This window comes from Castanea sativa, chromosome 12 (genome assembly GCF_040712315.1).
Source record: "Castanea sativa cultivar Marrone di Chiusa Pesio chromosome 12, ASM4071231v1".
Classification (NCBI taxonomy): domain Eukaryota; kingdom Viridiplantae; phylum Streptophyta; class Magnoliopsida; order Fagales; family Fagaceae; genus Castanea; species Castanea sativa.
The window spans coordinates 1,311,528-1,327,857 of record NC_134024.1 but is presented as its reverse complement, the minus strand read 5'-3'; the positions used below and the strand labels follow the sequence as shown (position 1 = coordinate 1,327,857).

At 34.0% G+C, this 16,330-nt stretch overlaps 1 protein-coding gene and 1 pseudogene across 2 annotated transcripts; both read left to right on the top strand.

Annotated features, from left to right (window-relative positions):
• Positions 1–3,291: 3,291 nt before the first annotated feature.
• On the top strand, positions 3,292–9,064 carry LOC142618676 (tRNA-specific adenosine deaminase TAD3). Of its 2 annotated transcripts, none has more exons than XM_075791661.1 (10): positions 3,292–3,553; positions 3,990–4,135; positions 4,274–4,325; positions 4,489–4,562; positions 4,646–4,767; positions 4,908–4,990; positions 5,289–5,388; positions 6,418–6,867; positions 7,447–7,559; positions 8,589–9,064. In XM_075791661.1, the coding sequence occupies exons 2-10, from the start codon at positions 4,033–4,035 to the stop codon at positions 8,761–8,763; spliced, it is 1,272 nt and encodes a 423-aa protein (XP_075647776.1). In that variant the 5' UTR covers positions 3,292–3,553; positions 3,990–4,032; the 3' UTR covers positions 8,764–9,064. The 2 variants fall into 2 exon arrangements, with proteins under 2 accessions (XP_075647776.1, XP_075647777.1); XM_075791662.1 differs by having other exon boundaries at positions 3,415–3,553; positions 3,996–4,135.
• Positions 9,065–14,391: 5,327 nt separating this feature from the next.
• On the top strand, positions 14,392–15,878 carry LOC142619438 (uncharacterized protein At4g38062-like; annotated as a pseudogene).
• The last annotated feature ends 452 nt before the right edge of the window (positions 15,879–16,330 follow it).

The window sequence follows — 16,330 nt, the reverse complement described above, 5'->3', positions numbered from 1 at the left end:
TCACAGATTGGGCAGACGCAAGAGGTTTGTATGCCTTTTGCAGCCATATTTGTGAGCATAGGGAGGCCATTCACACAAACACGCCAAAAGAAAATCTTAATTTTTGCTGGAATCTTTGCTGGGAGCTTTAGTGACCAGATTTTCCTCCAAATCTGAGCATTTGGATCTCCAGAGGAGCATTCCCCATTGTCCCTTGTGTCAAGGAGTTTGGTTGCAACAAAATAGGCACTCTTAACTGTGAATACACCCCTCTTATTCCCTATCTAAATGAGTTTGTCCTCAGGCAAATTGTGACTTAGGGGAATTTTTAATATCATGTCAGCCTCAAATGATAAGAAGAGAGTTCAGACAGCCTCAGCCTTCCCCATTGTCCCTTGTGTCAAGGAGTTTGGTTGCAACAAAATAGGCACTCTTAACTGTGAATACACCCCTCTTATTCCCTATCTAAATGAGTTTGTCCTCAGGCAAATTGTGACTTAGGGGAATTTTTAATATCATGTCAGCCTCAAATGGTAAGAAGAGAGTTCAGACAGCCTCAGCTTTCCACCGTCTATTCACGGGTTAATGAGAGAGGAGATCATTGGGAAGTCCATAAGGGGGTGGGGAGGGAAAATGACCTTGAATGTTGAGGGGTTTGGGAGCCATTTGTCATCCTAAATGTGGATTAGACGCTCATTTCTCACTCTCCATCTTGTTCCACTTCGTAAAACTTCTAGGCTGTTGAAAATACTTCGCCAGGTGTAGGAGGGGCTGCTGCCTTGAGAGGAAGTTGTACAATATTTGCTTGAGTGTGTGAATAGCTTTCTGTATGTTCTGTATGCAATATGCATAGCAAAAACTAAAAAGTAATATAAGCCCAGAATCTGGCTTTCTTTTCTTCTTTTTTTTTTTTTTTTTTTTGGTACTGAACGAAACTTGCTAGAAGATTAGAAGTAGGAACAAAATAGAGTGTGTTTTTTACAATATGGTATTGGACTCATTGGTTGTAGCAAAATTCAAAATAGGGGGTTTTATTACAATAGTGTTTTAAGATATAAATAAATAAAGGCAAAAATACTATTTTGATCTCTACATTTTGAGATTACAATTAATTTGGTCTCTATATTTTGGTAGCAATCAAATTGATCCCTGTTATTTTAAACTTGTAGTCAATTTAATTTTTGCTGTTAATCTACTAACAAAAAATGCTTATGTGGCAAATAATATGTACAGTTGGCACATTTTAAAGTTACATGGCAACTAAATAATATTGATAAATTTGAATAGATATTAAAAAAATTCCAACTCAACATTTAAATTAAAAAATAAATAAATAAATTTCTCAATTTTAAAATCCATTAATTTTCTAGTCCTTTCTTGCGTTTTCTCGGAAACCAAACACAAAGAAAATTTCAATAATTTCTTTTTCTCTCACTTTCTTGGCAACCAAACAACAGCACTCAAATACTCACTCTGAAAATCCATAGAAATTCCAAGAAAAACGGAGTAAGTGTCTCAGAAAATCCCAATACATCTTTTTATCTTTAACCTCAAGCTAAAATCTAGAACTCCTTTGTAAACCCATACCCCATCAAGCACTCTCTAAAATACTGTCAAAGAATTCAGTTCAGCCCGAAGGCCTCCCCTTTCTCTCGATTTCTTCTTTTTTTCAATTAATCTCTATCTCTCTGTCCTGGGTTCAATTAGATTGGCGTTCATGGAGATTCAATGGCAATTATGGACAGATCAGTGATTGACTCACGGTGTTTTGGGCTCTCGAGGATTTAAAAGGATGTGGGTCTTAGGTTTTTGAGTTTATTGGGCATTGGATGAGCTGAGATGCAGGTAACAGTGGGTGGGTCTGTTCACCTTGAACATGCTTTTCGTTTCTAATTTTTCTGGGGCATATATAGCATAAAAGTTCTCTCTTTCTTTTGGTTTTTGAGTTTTGTTTGTGATTTGTTTGAGGCAATTTTCCAGCTAGCGTAGTGAGAGGAAACGATATAATAAGTTAGCATGCGGCGGAAATGAAGCTGAAAAATAGCATCTCAAGTGTTTGAAGCTCGAGTTCGGTGACAAATTCGAGCTTCAAACCCTCGACTTCTGGTGTAAGTGCACCGTCTAATCTCTCGAACAGGCTAATTTGAAAGAAAATGGTGGAACTCAAGTCTGAAAAACTCGAGTTCCACGGAAAATGAGAAAGATAATGGTGGAACTCGAGTCTTTAAAACTCGAGTTTTATTTTTGATCTCGAGTTTTAGACACTCGAAATGTTAGTTTTTCGCATTGTTTTGAAACTTGACAACTAATTAAATTTTTTTATATTTAAAGTTGTTTGGAAAGAAAATTCTGATTTGTTTAGTAGTACTCTACTTAAATGGCCATGCAACAACAAAATCTTTACCTTTGTTTTGCTGTTCATAAAATTTTGCTTCCATTGCATCACCATGTACTGCCAAGAGAACGATTTCTAAGGCCTTTGGATGGTTAGTTTGAGCAATGATGTTTGAGTATTTTTGATATATGTGTGGGTAAAAAAAGTGTTGAAATGTGTGTAAAGTTGTTTAAAATGTGTAAAAATATGTTAAAACTTAGCTGCAAAACACCCCTTTACCATCCAAGTTGAATCGTTTGGTCTGGGTTATATTGTGTGTGTTTATTTTGTTTATATGGGTTTGATCTGAGTTTTTGCATGTTTATTTATTAAGAAAATGCAATAAAATAAAAGTAAATCTTGATGTTATAATTTTTGTGTTTTTAATTTTTTCTGATTTAGATTTTTAATCCTTTAATGGCTGAGGCGGAGTTTTTTAAATATTTATCCAACTTTTTTATTATTATTTAGTTGTCATGTAAGCTTAAAATATGTTAAATGTATAAACTGTTTGCCATATAAGTATTTTTTGTTAATGAGTTAATAGTAGGGACCAAATTGACTGCAAGTTGAAAATAATAAAAATCAAATTAATTGTTACCAAAATATAAGAATCAAATTAATTGTAATAAAAAAATATAAGACCAAAATAGTATTTTGGCCGTAAATAAATGTTGCTGCAGTAAAATCTGAATATATATATATATATATATATATATTAATAGATCACCGGATGTGGGGCTGCTCTACCCAATCAAATAGTAGTACATTAGTATTTGTTTTCCATACCCGACCCAATTACCCTACCTAGTTCCCTTTACAGATACTGGGCCACCAAGTTAGAAAGGACCACATAGACCAAATCACACTGGCCCAACACGCCTTCATTAACCCACCCCCAACCCGGCATATATATATATATACTCCGAAAACCACACTGATCGAAAAAGAAAAACCTTCCCAACTCTCTTTTCTTTCAAACGCGGCTACCCACCACCCTCCACCACTGTCCACTGTCACTGCCTTCTCACTTCTCCCATAGCTTCCATTCCACATTGTTAGTCTGTTTGTATGGTGGTTTTGGTAGTGTTTTCTGAAGTTAGGGTTTGAAAGGGCGGCCTAACCCACTCTCTCTTTCTTTTTATTCTCTCCCAAATGTTCAGTTGTTGCCTTGCCGCAAGCTTCTGAGACAGACCCAAGGTGAGTGTTTTTTTCTTCTTTATTTTTACTGTTTCAATTGCTTTTCTGAGTTCCTTTGGTTGTTTTTAGAAAGAGCAGTAAATGGAATAATACACTATCAAACCAGAAGAAAAAGAAATAGAAAGGAAAGAGAAATCGAGATTGATCTAATTCTCTATTATTCTATCTTCCATCTATTTCTAATACTCTCTATCAATACAACTCATATAACAACAGTAGCTAAAACTAACTCTGGGCCTAAGTAGAGATGTACCAATCATGTGTAGTACTGAGCAAGTCTAAAAAACTGCAGGCTATGCATGATTGCACTCTTCTACTTCTTCAAGTCAGGCTGAAACCCCAAAAGGCGCCTTTTTGTTAGCCTATTCGTTTTGAAGTGCTAAAATTCCTAAATTTAAATTTTATTTTGTTGATTTTTGATTTACCCTTTTTCTAGTTCTAGTTGGTATTGAGCAGAAGAGCTCCCAACAATTTGAGAAATGAAGAAGAATGACACAGATAGAGATAGAGATAGAGATAGGTGGCAAATCCTCTACATTCCAGACAAGCCTCCCATACCGCCCAACCAGCAACAACCCACTGGTTACTTTACTTTACCAATCCCCCCATTCATACATACTACTCTGTCTCTATCTCTGCTTTATTATTCAATACAATACATACATTCAATCTTTATCTTCCATAAACTTATATTTTGTGTTTCTTTGTATATATGTATAGTTAATGTCTTTGCTTCGATCATTGACCCAAAGCTTGCTAACACTCTTATAAGGTTAGTTACTTTCTAATTTCCACTGTTTTGTTCTTTGTAATCCAAATGTTACATTCTAGTATATGGGCAACATGTGCTGATACAAACATAAGCACCATTCTTATACTATTAATATATAGTTGTCAATTGTATTTAATAAATTTTTTTGTGGAATTTTTGTTAGGCGATTAAATCAGATAGCGCCGCTAGAAAATTTCCGCCATGTGAAGCGGATCCGCAAAAAGCAGCTCGAAGGAGGTATTTATTTATGCAATGCTTACACATATATATTTACTTCAATATCTTCAGAATATAATGTTGAAATGTAACTGACTTGATAGGGAAAATTGAGTTATTAGTCATCTTATGTCTAGCATCTGAAAATGACAATCACCTGGACACCATGCAACATGATGTTCGAGAGCTTGTCAATTCCTACCAGTTGAGTGCTTTTATTACAAAAGTGGGTCTTCTTTTACTGTTTTATCAATTTCTATATCAATGCTCGTTTAAAATTATTTTTACTGAAAAATAACTTTTATATATATAGTACTCAAGTCTAGTTAAGATTAATATGTTTTACTCTTCAATTTAATCTTTTAGGTTTGCAAATTTCCCGCATCATCAAAAGAAGAGTGGGAAGAACAGTGCAAGCTTTGGCCAACATCATATCATCCACCAACCTAGTAAGCCCTTTGCAATAATATTAACATTTTTGTAGCAAGGTTATGTCAGTTCAAAGGTATTTGGTCATGCATTTTAGTTATCCTAGTATGGTGCTTGATGACATAGGTGAATGTTACTCAAAATTAATAATTATTTTCTAGTTTAGTGTTTGGCATAGGCTTCATTGATAATTTTTTATCTTCATTTTAGGTATAATCCTGGGATATCTCTATCGATATATACATATATAAGACAGACACACATATTCGAGTACCATCCTTACTTGCTTCTGCTATTGGTTTTTTCTTTCGAGTACAGCAATATTGATGGCATTACTGGATTTAACGAAGAGGACTCGCAATCAGTTTTCAGCTTCATGAGATTTGCTGTTGAGTTGGCAAAATCTGGTGATGGCTCGGTATATTACCCATCTTTTCTTAAACTATATGTGTCTTAGGGATGATTTGACTTTAATAGATTGGGTTATTCAACTGAATCCATTCCCGTTAGGTGAGTAATGTACCTGTTCCGCTACTTGACCAAGCATAAGCTCATAGTGTTCAAGTTAAGACTAATTTCTCATTTGGTTTTCTCTAGCCAAGTTAAACTGGCGTAGGATAGTTTATTATACTTGGTTTTATTATTTAAAAAAAAAAAAAAAAACTGGGGTAACATAATTTGTTTGAATTGGGGCCTATTTTGGTCATGTAATCTAGAATAGGAGTTCAATGCTTACATCTTTGTCAGCTGAGAAGCAAAACGTTTTAGATTATAAAACTTGTACTCAAGACAGTCTTAATGTCTTACCTTCTTTGAGTGCTGCAGACTGATGGATTGGGAGTATATTAGACAAGAACTCTGTATTACATGGAAATAGGTTTATGTCCATAAAAAGGTTCTTTAAGCATATAAAATGGGAGTATATAGACAATAAATAGATACAAAATTTGAGTTGGGTTGGGTTGCTCGAGCTCTTATCTATTTCTTACTCAGTAAATCTTTTATTTAATGGTTTGTAATAGGCTTATTATGGATCTTGAGTTTATTCAACTGAGGCCTCAGATTAGTTTGATGAGGTGGAGAATTTCCAAGTTGAGCAGTCTCCTCCTAGGTAGAGGGTGAGAATGTGAGATGAGCTTGTTTCTTTTTTGTTGGGTTCTTAATTTAGTTAGTCTAGTCTAAAGATGGCAACAGTGGGGATCACATATCCTGGTGGGTAAGAGATGTGGTTAACACAATGGGGATTTGAAAATAGGTAACTGTACTTAAAAAGAGAGATAAAGCAGACTGTATTTGAAGATGTATGACACCTTATGAATTAATCCCTGTCAATCTTTGCAGTGCTTCAAAATCATCAAGAGTACAAATCATCATAGCCTCACCACTGGCTGAAGCTATGATCAATTTTTTATTATTATTTACCTGCCTGTTTTGCTTTGCTTTGCAGGTAACTAATGCTGCAGTGATAGTGGATCCTTCAGTTAAGCAAGTGATTGCAAGTGCACGTGATGAAATTTGCTCCTGGAATATTCCCACTAACAATCAAACCAGCTCCTTTAAACAGCCAGATACCTGTATTTCTCATTCCAATTTCAATAGAATAATAACCCATGACACTTTACCTTCAAATGGTTCCACCAGTGAACTCAAACAATTATGTACTGGTGCCTCTTGTTTATACCCTTGGCGGTGGTCTGAGCAAGAATTATATATGCCAAAGTCTTCTTGTTGGCACCCTCTACGACATGCTGCTATTGTAGCGATTGAATCCTCTGCTGCTAGAGATAGGCAACTTTTCCCTGATTTGGGCGACAATGAAGATAAGTCTTTTGAATTGGATCATGTGCATTCTTCCACCAGCTCTCCAGCAAAAAGACAAAAATTCAATCTTGAAAATGTGAGTTACCTTTATCTCTGTTTGGACTGTAGAACTTTCTATTGGGCCAATTTTAGGATCCACTAAATAGGGCTGGTACAGGCAAAACATATACAGAGTGCACTTAGTATTTGTTGCTGTGCATTATATACTGGTAATGCATATCTACGTTGGTTTTAGAAAGAGGGTTTTTAAAGTTTTTAAACAAAAAGAAATCTTCCGAATTGTAATGGGTTTGAAATACCATTTTTATGGATTTTCTTTTTTTGAAAACAAAGAGAAAGCTATCATCTTCCGTATGGAACAATTCATGCTATTTAATTAGTTTTTTATTTTATTTTTCTCTTGGGTGGATTTTGTAGTTTCCTGAAAGGTCCTCCAATGCCTTTGCATTTAAGATATTTTAAACTATTTCTGTATGAGGGGCCTGTCATTGTTAGAACTGTGTTATCTGCTGCCACAACAGGTAGAACTGTGGAAACAAAACTTCTGAGGCACTAGGCAGCATCATTTCCCTTGAATAATTTTTTTTATAAAATGTTTCTTTTGAAGATTCATAGTGTTAAAAGCTATATGTCAGCAAATATTAAACTATTTCAGGTTGAGGACACTGAGAAACTGGATACTCTTACTGAAGGTTGTCATTCTGTAGCAGCCAGACCTTATCTATGTACTGGGTATGACATCTACCTTGTTTGGGAGCCATGTATCATGTAAGTTTGCCAGACACAAGAAACCTTCCCTCTCTTTTTTGACATATTTTATTTTCTCAAAAGTAAGATAGCTTTTTGTAGCTTTTATGACTTTACAACTCTGCTAAGAGTAGTATGGTTTGTTCTAGGGGTTATATAAGATAGCTCTTGGTTGTTTTGTTATCAAGTATCAGCTGCTTGGATATGGATTAATTTGGTATCTTTTGTTGGTCAAATGAATATTTGTCTCTATTACTTGTGCAATCTATCTATGCTGTCAGCAAAGGACGTGGCACTGCTCTCAATCAATTGCTTTATGCTGCTCAATGGGTTAGAAATTATATTTAGATGATAGATATGAATACAACTAATCGTAAGTACTTTAGTGTTTTAGGCTGTTATCCATTTTTTTGATTTCTCACTTTTGGTTGAGTCTTGTGATACTTTGTGAAAGCAGCCTAAGCATAATTCATTTTGGCCTGCTTGACATCTGAATGTTGTGAGTATTATTCATCATCTTCTAGCCTTATTGGCTCAAGCAGAAGTTTGCAAGTATTAATCATCATCTTTTAGCCTTTTTGGTTCAAGCAAGGTTTCAATTGAGATAAGTTGGTTATAAGTTGCTCAGGCTCAGGTCATTCTGGCTGATGAAACAAGTTTTCCTTCTTTTGAGTTCTCTTGATATCATTTCTTGACTTCCTCACCCACCTAAAAAAAAGACTAATTCTCGCAGCATTGTTACAAAATCTCTTCTACATTTTGTTCTCTGGACCCTAACAAAAGTGATGGAAAGAATCTACACCAAATTTTTTGAAAGAATACTTTGTTTACATTAATGCTGGACATTATGTGATTTAAAGGTCTCCAATGAAAGTTCCCACTGATAATAATGCACACATTAAGATTTCAGTTCAAATCATATCATCATTCTCAGAAAATGATTATTGCTTCACTCTACCAAAGTCCTTGTATAGTTTTATGTATTGCTTGATTTTTTTTCTTCTTTTAAAGATACCCAATTCCTGATACCTTGCCTCTTATCTTTAATAGGTGTGCAATGGCACTTGTCCATCAACGAATTAGGCGCATTTTTTACGCTTTCCCAAATCCTAATGCTGGTGCTTTGGGCAGTGTTCACAGATTGCAGGGAGAAAAAAGCTTAAATCATCACTACGCCGTTTTCAGGGTCTTGTTGCCTGAAGAAGTGTTAAGTGTGGAATTATAACAAAATTTTATCTCTTGTTAGTTAACAAGTATGTGGAGGTCCTGATGATGCTAGGTTCCTCATACCTGCCCAATGAGATGAATGTGATTATTGCTTCATTTTTAGTATTTTATTTTTCTGCTAAGTTAAAAGAAGGCCCTTGGATACTGAAATGCATCTTTTCTTTATATGCAATCAGTTTTGTTTTGCATGTAAACCAATTTTTATTGTTCTCAGTTTTGTTTAGCATGTAGACCATAAAATCTTAAAACAGGTAATGAAGAATGTCAGGCAGAATACTATCATGGCAGAGTTTCTTTTAAGCAATCACCAGAATGATGAAGATATAACTAAATCTCTTCCTTATCTGCCGCTGTAGCTGCCTTCCTCGCTTCGCCTTCGGCTAAGCAGGCCGTAAGGCTTTGCATGAGTCAGGCTTCATTGTGTTTTACGGTTGTAAATAACGAAAAACAGTCATTAAAAATTTGGAAAATCAAACACTGTAAAAACAGTGACAAAATTTCTAATGTATTGTTTTTTACTAGAGAGTAAACGGTGCTTGTCGGTTGTTAATTTAGAGAAATCTTTAGAGGCAATATATTTAATACTTGTGAAATTGGTTGTTGTGCGGAGAAAACATCTAATGAATAACTTGTCATGCCTGCCAATTAGTTAGCACAAAAAAGAACTATGCAAAGCTTTTCTATGAGGTGGTATTAAATATATCTAATGAGAGAGTGGATACATGTTTTGCATACAGTACAGGATAGATTTTCTACTTGTAAATACTTGTAAGTTGTAATATTAGGAGTCCACAACACTTCATGTGGATTTCTTCTTTTGAATATAACAAAGTGAATGAGAAATATATTGAACGTACAACTTGGGCAAGAATAACCCAAAACAACATGGAGGGATTACCTCCATCTAAAAAAGACAAGATTTAGCCATTCGGCAATAAATGCCAATCTTAACTGAACTTTATGACAAAAGACGTGAGTTAATATATATATATATATATATAAAAGGTTTACTCTTAGCTCAATGAAATGAATATCAAAATTTGGAGGGAATAAAATGGAATGAAAAGAATAATTTTAGAATATTCTTCTCTTCTTTTGTTTGGGAGTTTTAATAGAGGGAATAGAAAGTTCATTTCCTTGTTTGGGAGTTTAAGTGGGAGGGAATAGAATGAACAGGAGGGAACACTCATTCCTCTCATTTCCCTTAAAACCTCAAATTTTCATTCCCCCTGAAATTGGGAAGAATGGGAGGGAATGAAATTAGATTTAATGAATTTTTTACTAAAACTCCCAAAATACTCCTATATATTCAACCCTTTATTTTAAAATAGGGATCTAATAGTAATTTTGTTATAAAATGATTCCATTTCATTCCCTCCATGTTACTCCCAAACAAGATTACTTACAATCCATATTTTCATTCCTTTCCATTCATTTATTTTAAAACATCCAATCAAGGTTACTTAATTCTATTCCATTCCATTTTTTTCCATTCCTTTTCCTTATGATTATTTCATTCTATTCTATTCTATTCTATTCCCTTTCCTTATGAACTCCCAAGTGGAGCCTAAAAGTATGAAGCAGTCGATCCGTGCCTCCTTTCTAGGAAATACGAAGTCTTACAAATTTGGTATATTGTTTTGGTCCAACTTAGCGGAAAACCTTTATAATCTATATAAGGACACCTATAATTCTTTGATATATGTCTTTTGCAGATAATATACTTTTAGTAGATAAAATTAGATTTGTCAACTCAAAATCACAATCCCAAGAGTGAGATGGTGCGATTCTTAGAGATATTAATAAAATAAAATTCGCATAAATAAGCTCACTGTAAATAGGAACAAGGGACGAAGTGGTTAGTACGCGCACACAAACAAAATACTATTTAATGATCTTATAATTCCACCCTTAGTTTATGATTTTATAACAAATCAATAGAAGTCAGAAAGTGTTGCAAATAATAAACTGCATGATTATTAAGCAAACAGATGCTGTTGCTGAAATTTACGTAATTCTTTGATCCTAGCCAAAAGGCCGAGAAATGTATGAAATTTACGTAATTCAACTTATATATATACATATAATTTCAATTTATATAAAATAAAACCAGCACATATAGCTACGTATAAAACACTGGTAACAAATTAACAATTTCCAAACTCCAAAGTGGTGCAATATATGTGAAAGCAAAGCAGGGAAAAATAATAATAATAATAATAATCAAGAGAAAGGCATTAAAAATAAGGAATAGAACCCAAATCCCAGCCTAGGTATAGGAGAATATAGAGAGGGATAGGTTTGGGTTATTTATCAGTTTGACATCACTATTAAGTGTGCCTTTTATCTTAGGTCAACTTTTGTGATAAAACTAGGTGTACATATAACCTAAGAATAATTTTTCAAAAAGGAAAAACAATTGTGAAAAAGGTAAGAAAATCAATCTCAAAGAATTCCATAATTTGTATAGGAGATTACATTGACTATAATATTAGAGAATATTATGATATCTAGGGTAAATTACAATTTAAAGCCTTAAAAGTTAAACCCTATATTGTAGGGTAGGGGTGGACTAGTTAAAAGGAAACCCCTAATACGAATTGTGCACTTCCTTTAGGACAAAGAAATTAAAAAAGAATACACAACACAGCCATGTCTGGCTTAAGCCTAAGGAAAAAGCTAGAGGCTGGTTTCAAAAGCGTTGGGAAAAAGCTTTCAAAACCTATGAAGGAAGGGAAACTCTTTATTAAATCAAAACTTCAATCAATGTTGCATTGTGTTTCCTCACAAGTAGAGGGTGAAAATAGTTTTGAGGATGTTCATGGGGTTCGTGACTTTTACTTGGACATGTTCTTAAGGGATCAGTCTGAGATGATTGAGGATCCTCCTGACGAGGTGTTTGATGAAAATGGTGTTGTACTTCAGATATGGTATCTTCGTACGCCTCCCATGCAAGAATTTGACCAAGAGTTTCCCCATACTTGTGCTTCTGCTGCTTAGATTATAATTATGATAATCAGCTTTATTATTGTTATAGTTAGATTTCTTATCTACTTACATAATGAGAATTTAAGGTTTTTCATGCTTCTTTTCTTTTGTGGTATTTGTAGAGTGTTTTTCCATGGTCATGAGTTCATCTTTCAAATGTAATTAATTAGTATGGGTTTTTGGATACTATTTAGAGATTAATATTAACTATTGGTTGTATAGTATAAATTACCTAGTTTTTAAATTTTTTTTAAAAAAAACCTTAATTTCATTAAACAACATTATTGTATTGACTAATAAAATAATATATATATATATATATATATATATATATATATATATATATATAAAATTTAATCAACACGTGTTTAATTCTTTTTTGTTAACTTGATATCCAAGTGAACTTGATGTATTGGATATTTGGATATGAGTAATTCTAAGGTACCCAAAAAAAAAAGGGGTATGGTACCCACTAGTAGGTAACCTGTTACACTAGGTTACTTTTTTCTCACATTTGACAGTTTCAACATCACATGTGACAGTTCTTTTCTCACATTTGGTGGTTTCCTTATTTTTTTTCCTCACATTTAACAGTTTCATTCTCATATTGTGCAGTTCCAACATCACATGTGACAGTTCTTTTCTTACATTTGGTGGTTCTCTTCTTTTTTTCTCACATTTGACAGTTCTATCATCACATTGTGCAGTTTCAACATCACATGTGATAGTTTTTTTCTCATATTTGGTGGTTCCCTTACTTTTTTTTCTCACATTTGACGGTTTCATCCCTACATTGTGCGGTTCTAACATCACATATGATAGTTCTATTGTCACATTAGGTGGTTCCTTTACTTTTTTCTCACACTTGACGATTCTATCCTCACATTGTGTAGCTCCAACATCACACGTGACAGTTCTTTTCTCACATTTGGTGGTTCCTTTACTTTTTTCTCACATTTGACGGTTTCATTTTCACATTGTGCAATTCTAACATTACATGTGACAGTTATTTTCTCACATTTGGTGTTCCCTTACTTTTTTTTTCTCACATTTGACTATTTCATCTTCACATTGTGCAGTTCCAACATCACATATGATAGTTCTTTTGTCACATTGGGTGGTTCCCTTATTTTTTCTCACACTTGACAGTTTCATCCTCAATTGTGCGGTTCCAACATTACATGTTCTAACATCACATGTGACAGTTCTTTTATTACATTTGGTGGTTCTCTCTTTCTTTTTTTTCACTTTTGGAAGATTTGATCATATTAAATGTGCGTGCCCAAAGAGAGGGAGATCTTGTGATAATTTTCATGTCTTGAGCCACCAAAGTTGTCAGCTACTGACAATTTTGAAGATAAATAAAAGGCATTTCATCTGTCTATGACCTTTGAATTCGAAGAAACCTAAATGATAAGAAGTGATTAGGAAGTTCAACCAATCTTTTCATCCCCAATCAGATCATGGGAAAAGTCCTGAATTATGCCTATCAAACACCAAAGTAGGTTTTAGCATTCAAGTTCACATCCATTCAAAATTGGACCAAAGCATCTTTTTGGTTTGCCAAACATCACTCTAAATGATACAGAATATCTAAGAAACTAATTATAAAGATCTGGTCAGCCATTACTATCTGCAACACCAGCACCAAAATTAAATGCCTTATGATCCTCACCATGTCGTCCTAGGGAAACAGGATTAAAAACAAAGAGAGAGAGAGAGAGAGAGAGAGAGAACATATTACAAAACAACTTAAATACTTTATAATCTTCTTCCCATGCATAAACAAAGGAAAAGAAAAACATGATACACCTAAATTAAATACATCATAATCCTCTTTAAAAAGATCAACCAACACCAACATGTACATGGCATGGTAAAACATTACTCTATCATCAGGATTACCAAAGAAATCTGAAGTGAAAATTTTTGTATTAGAATTGACATGAAAACTAAAACATCTACACCATCATCCATCTACAAATCAACCAACAAAGAAACTTTTTGAACTGCTTAAATTGGTTCCTTTAACTGCACCTTTGTCTTGGTACCTGAAAGATTGAAACATGAAAATCAAATACCCACATAGATTCCCCCCCATTAGACAGAACTACCTTGATCACATTAAATTATTGATATGTGATATTCGGTATGCCCTCAAATAGTTAATGCACAAAGGATCAAAAAGTGATAAATGATCCATGGTAACAGCATTTGAAAATATAACTTAGCATGATTATATGAAGAAAATGTTGATAAAATTGTTCATTTACAAGGATCAATTACAGTGTCCATCATCTAAACAAGCAATGAGAAAAAGTTAAGAGTTGTTCAAATGCAATGAAAAACACAATAAGTGGAAATCCTAATTATGAACCATGTGTTTGGTTACAAATTCTATATATTTTGATGGTAATCTTTTTGGTATAAGTCTCATATTGAATACTAATGAGAAGGATGAACGGTTAATATAACATAATTGAGTTCAAACCCATTAGGCCTTTTGGGTTAAATGCATCTCTACATGTTAGAGCACTCACATCAATGGTGCCAAATTTACACATTTTTGCCCACTAATGTATAAATGTGTAGCAAATAATCAAATGGGTTTACCTTGAAAATTTGTGGTTTGTTTAAATTTGAACTGAAAGATTATGAGAAACAAATACAGGAGCTTCAGATGGAACTTAAAAATTGTCATTCTACAATTAAGGTTTTGAGCAAAGAGATTTCTATGCTATGCACAATCTTAAAATCAGAAATTTCAGAGGCTTACTCCAAAATGCTTTATGCAAAATTTGAAATGGAGCTGTGTGACAAAGAGAAGGAAGATAAATTTTCCTTTCTTAGAGAGCAGTTAACTTTGAATAAATCTTATCTTGATCTTGGGCCAGAAAACAAGGAATTGGCATCCTTAAGGAAGAGGGTTGATTCCTTGGAATGTATGCAGGTTTCCAAGAACAACAAGGTTCAAAGGTATAAGAAAATGCTTGAGGAATCATCTGAATGCCAACTTCAGTTGAAAGCGCAAGTTCTGCAAATGGAAAGTGCACTAGAAAATGAGAAAAGAGGTGCCTTTGAGGCTTTAGAGAAGGCAAATCTTGAATTGGCTGAAAAAATTCATGAAACCAATCTATTAGAAAATGAATTATAGAATTGGAAGTTTGATGCTGAAAGCCTGAAAGTCTGCCTTGATGAAAATCAAAAAACCTATAAACAACTGGAGACTTCCCTCATTGCACAGGCCAAGCCTGAGCAAATGCTTAAGAATGAGAAAGAAAGTGATGCAGGACAACCAGAACAAAACTGAAACAATAGAAAAATAAAGGGATATAACCTAGGAGTCAGCACTTTGGCCTTGCTTGGAGTCAGCATCAAGCGGGGAAACCACTAGGAGTCAGCACCTAAGGTAGACTTGGAGTTAGCACTAGACCAAAGAAAGACCAAATAGCCATTTTTTTTTATTCATCAAAATATCAACTATCTCCTTAAGGAGTACAATACGTTGCTTATAAAGGATTACTAAACCCTAGTTCTAATTGGTTAGGAAACCCTAATTGCTTTATTACGAAAATAACCTTGCTTCCAAATTAAAATATTAATAGCCTAATAAACTACTAGTACCTAAAATATAAAAATACAATTGACTTGCAAACAAAAATAATACTAAATAAAAATTTTCTTGTGTCTCCTGCATCAGAAAGCCTACTCTGCATTGCCAAAGAGCAAGAGAAAAGAATTGAAGGTCTTCAACAACAGATTTTTTCACTAGAAGCTAAAATTCCAGCCAAATTTGAGGAAGTGGAAGCGTCCATAAAGGACAAAGACAGCATTCTCCTAGTTGCTGAAGAGAAGAAAATTTGCATAGAAAATCTTCAGAAAGATATCACTTTCCTAAAGCAAGAGTCCAAGAGAAGAGAAGCGGAAGCTGCAGTTCTTGGAAGGCAGGCTACAGAGAAAGCCTTTGAGGAAGAGAAAGAGAGGCATCTGTAGATTATGAATGAGAAAGACCAGATCATAAAAGATCTTCGAGTACTGGCTATTTCATTGGAACAAGATCTTGAAAGTGCAGTGATCTCCTGTTTTCCATAGCTCATAGAAAAGCATGTCCAAATATTACTGTAGTAGTCAACACTCTTATATCAAGGAACATAATAAGAACAATGGAAACATAAAAACAAAACTAAGGGTAGATATTAATTGGAAAAGGGTGAGCTTCACAAAGCACAGCACCCGTCTGCTCTTTTTTTTTTTTTTTTTTGGAGAGAATTTCAAGTTATGGCGTTTGCTTTTGATGATAGTTTTTTATTATTAGATTAAGACCCCAGATCTCTCATACAGCCATCAGATCTCTATTTCCCAAGTTTACCCATAAATCTATTAATTCATAATAATATAAGAGGTATCCATGTTAGCAAACGTTATACCAATTCACATTGGACACATAAGAAAACAAAGAGTACTGTACAAATTAATAAACACAAAAATAAATACGACTAGACTTGCTCTGTCCCTTGCGAATATTCCAGCTCCATCATCTCATAAATATATAATTTGTAATCCCCTAGACATTGCTA

Excerpts from the sequence above, each read along its gene's own strand:
- LOC142618676 (XM_075791661.1), top strand. The coding sequence starts at position 4,033 with ATGAAGAAGAATGACACAGATAGAGATAGAGATAGAGATAGGTGGCAA. Across the intron at positions 4,136-4,273 it reads CAACCAGCAACAACCCACTG|TTAATGTCTTTGCTTCGATC; the intron begins GTTACTTTACTT and ends ATATATGTATAG. Across the intron at positions 4,768-4,907 it reads TGAGTGCTTTTATTACAAAA|GTTTGCAAATTTCCCGCATC; the intron begins GTGGGTCTTCTT and ends TTAATCTTTTAG.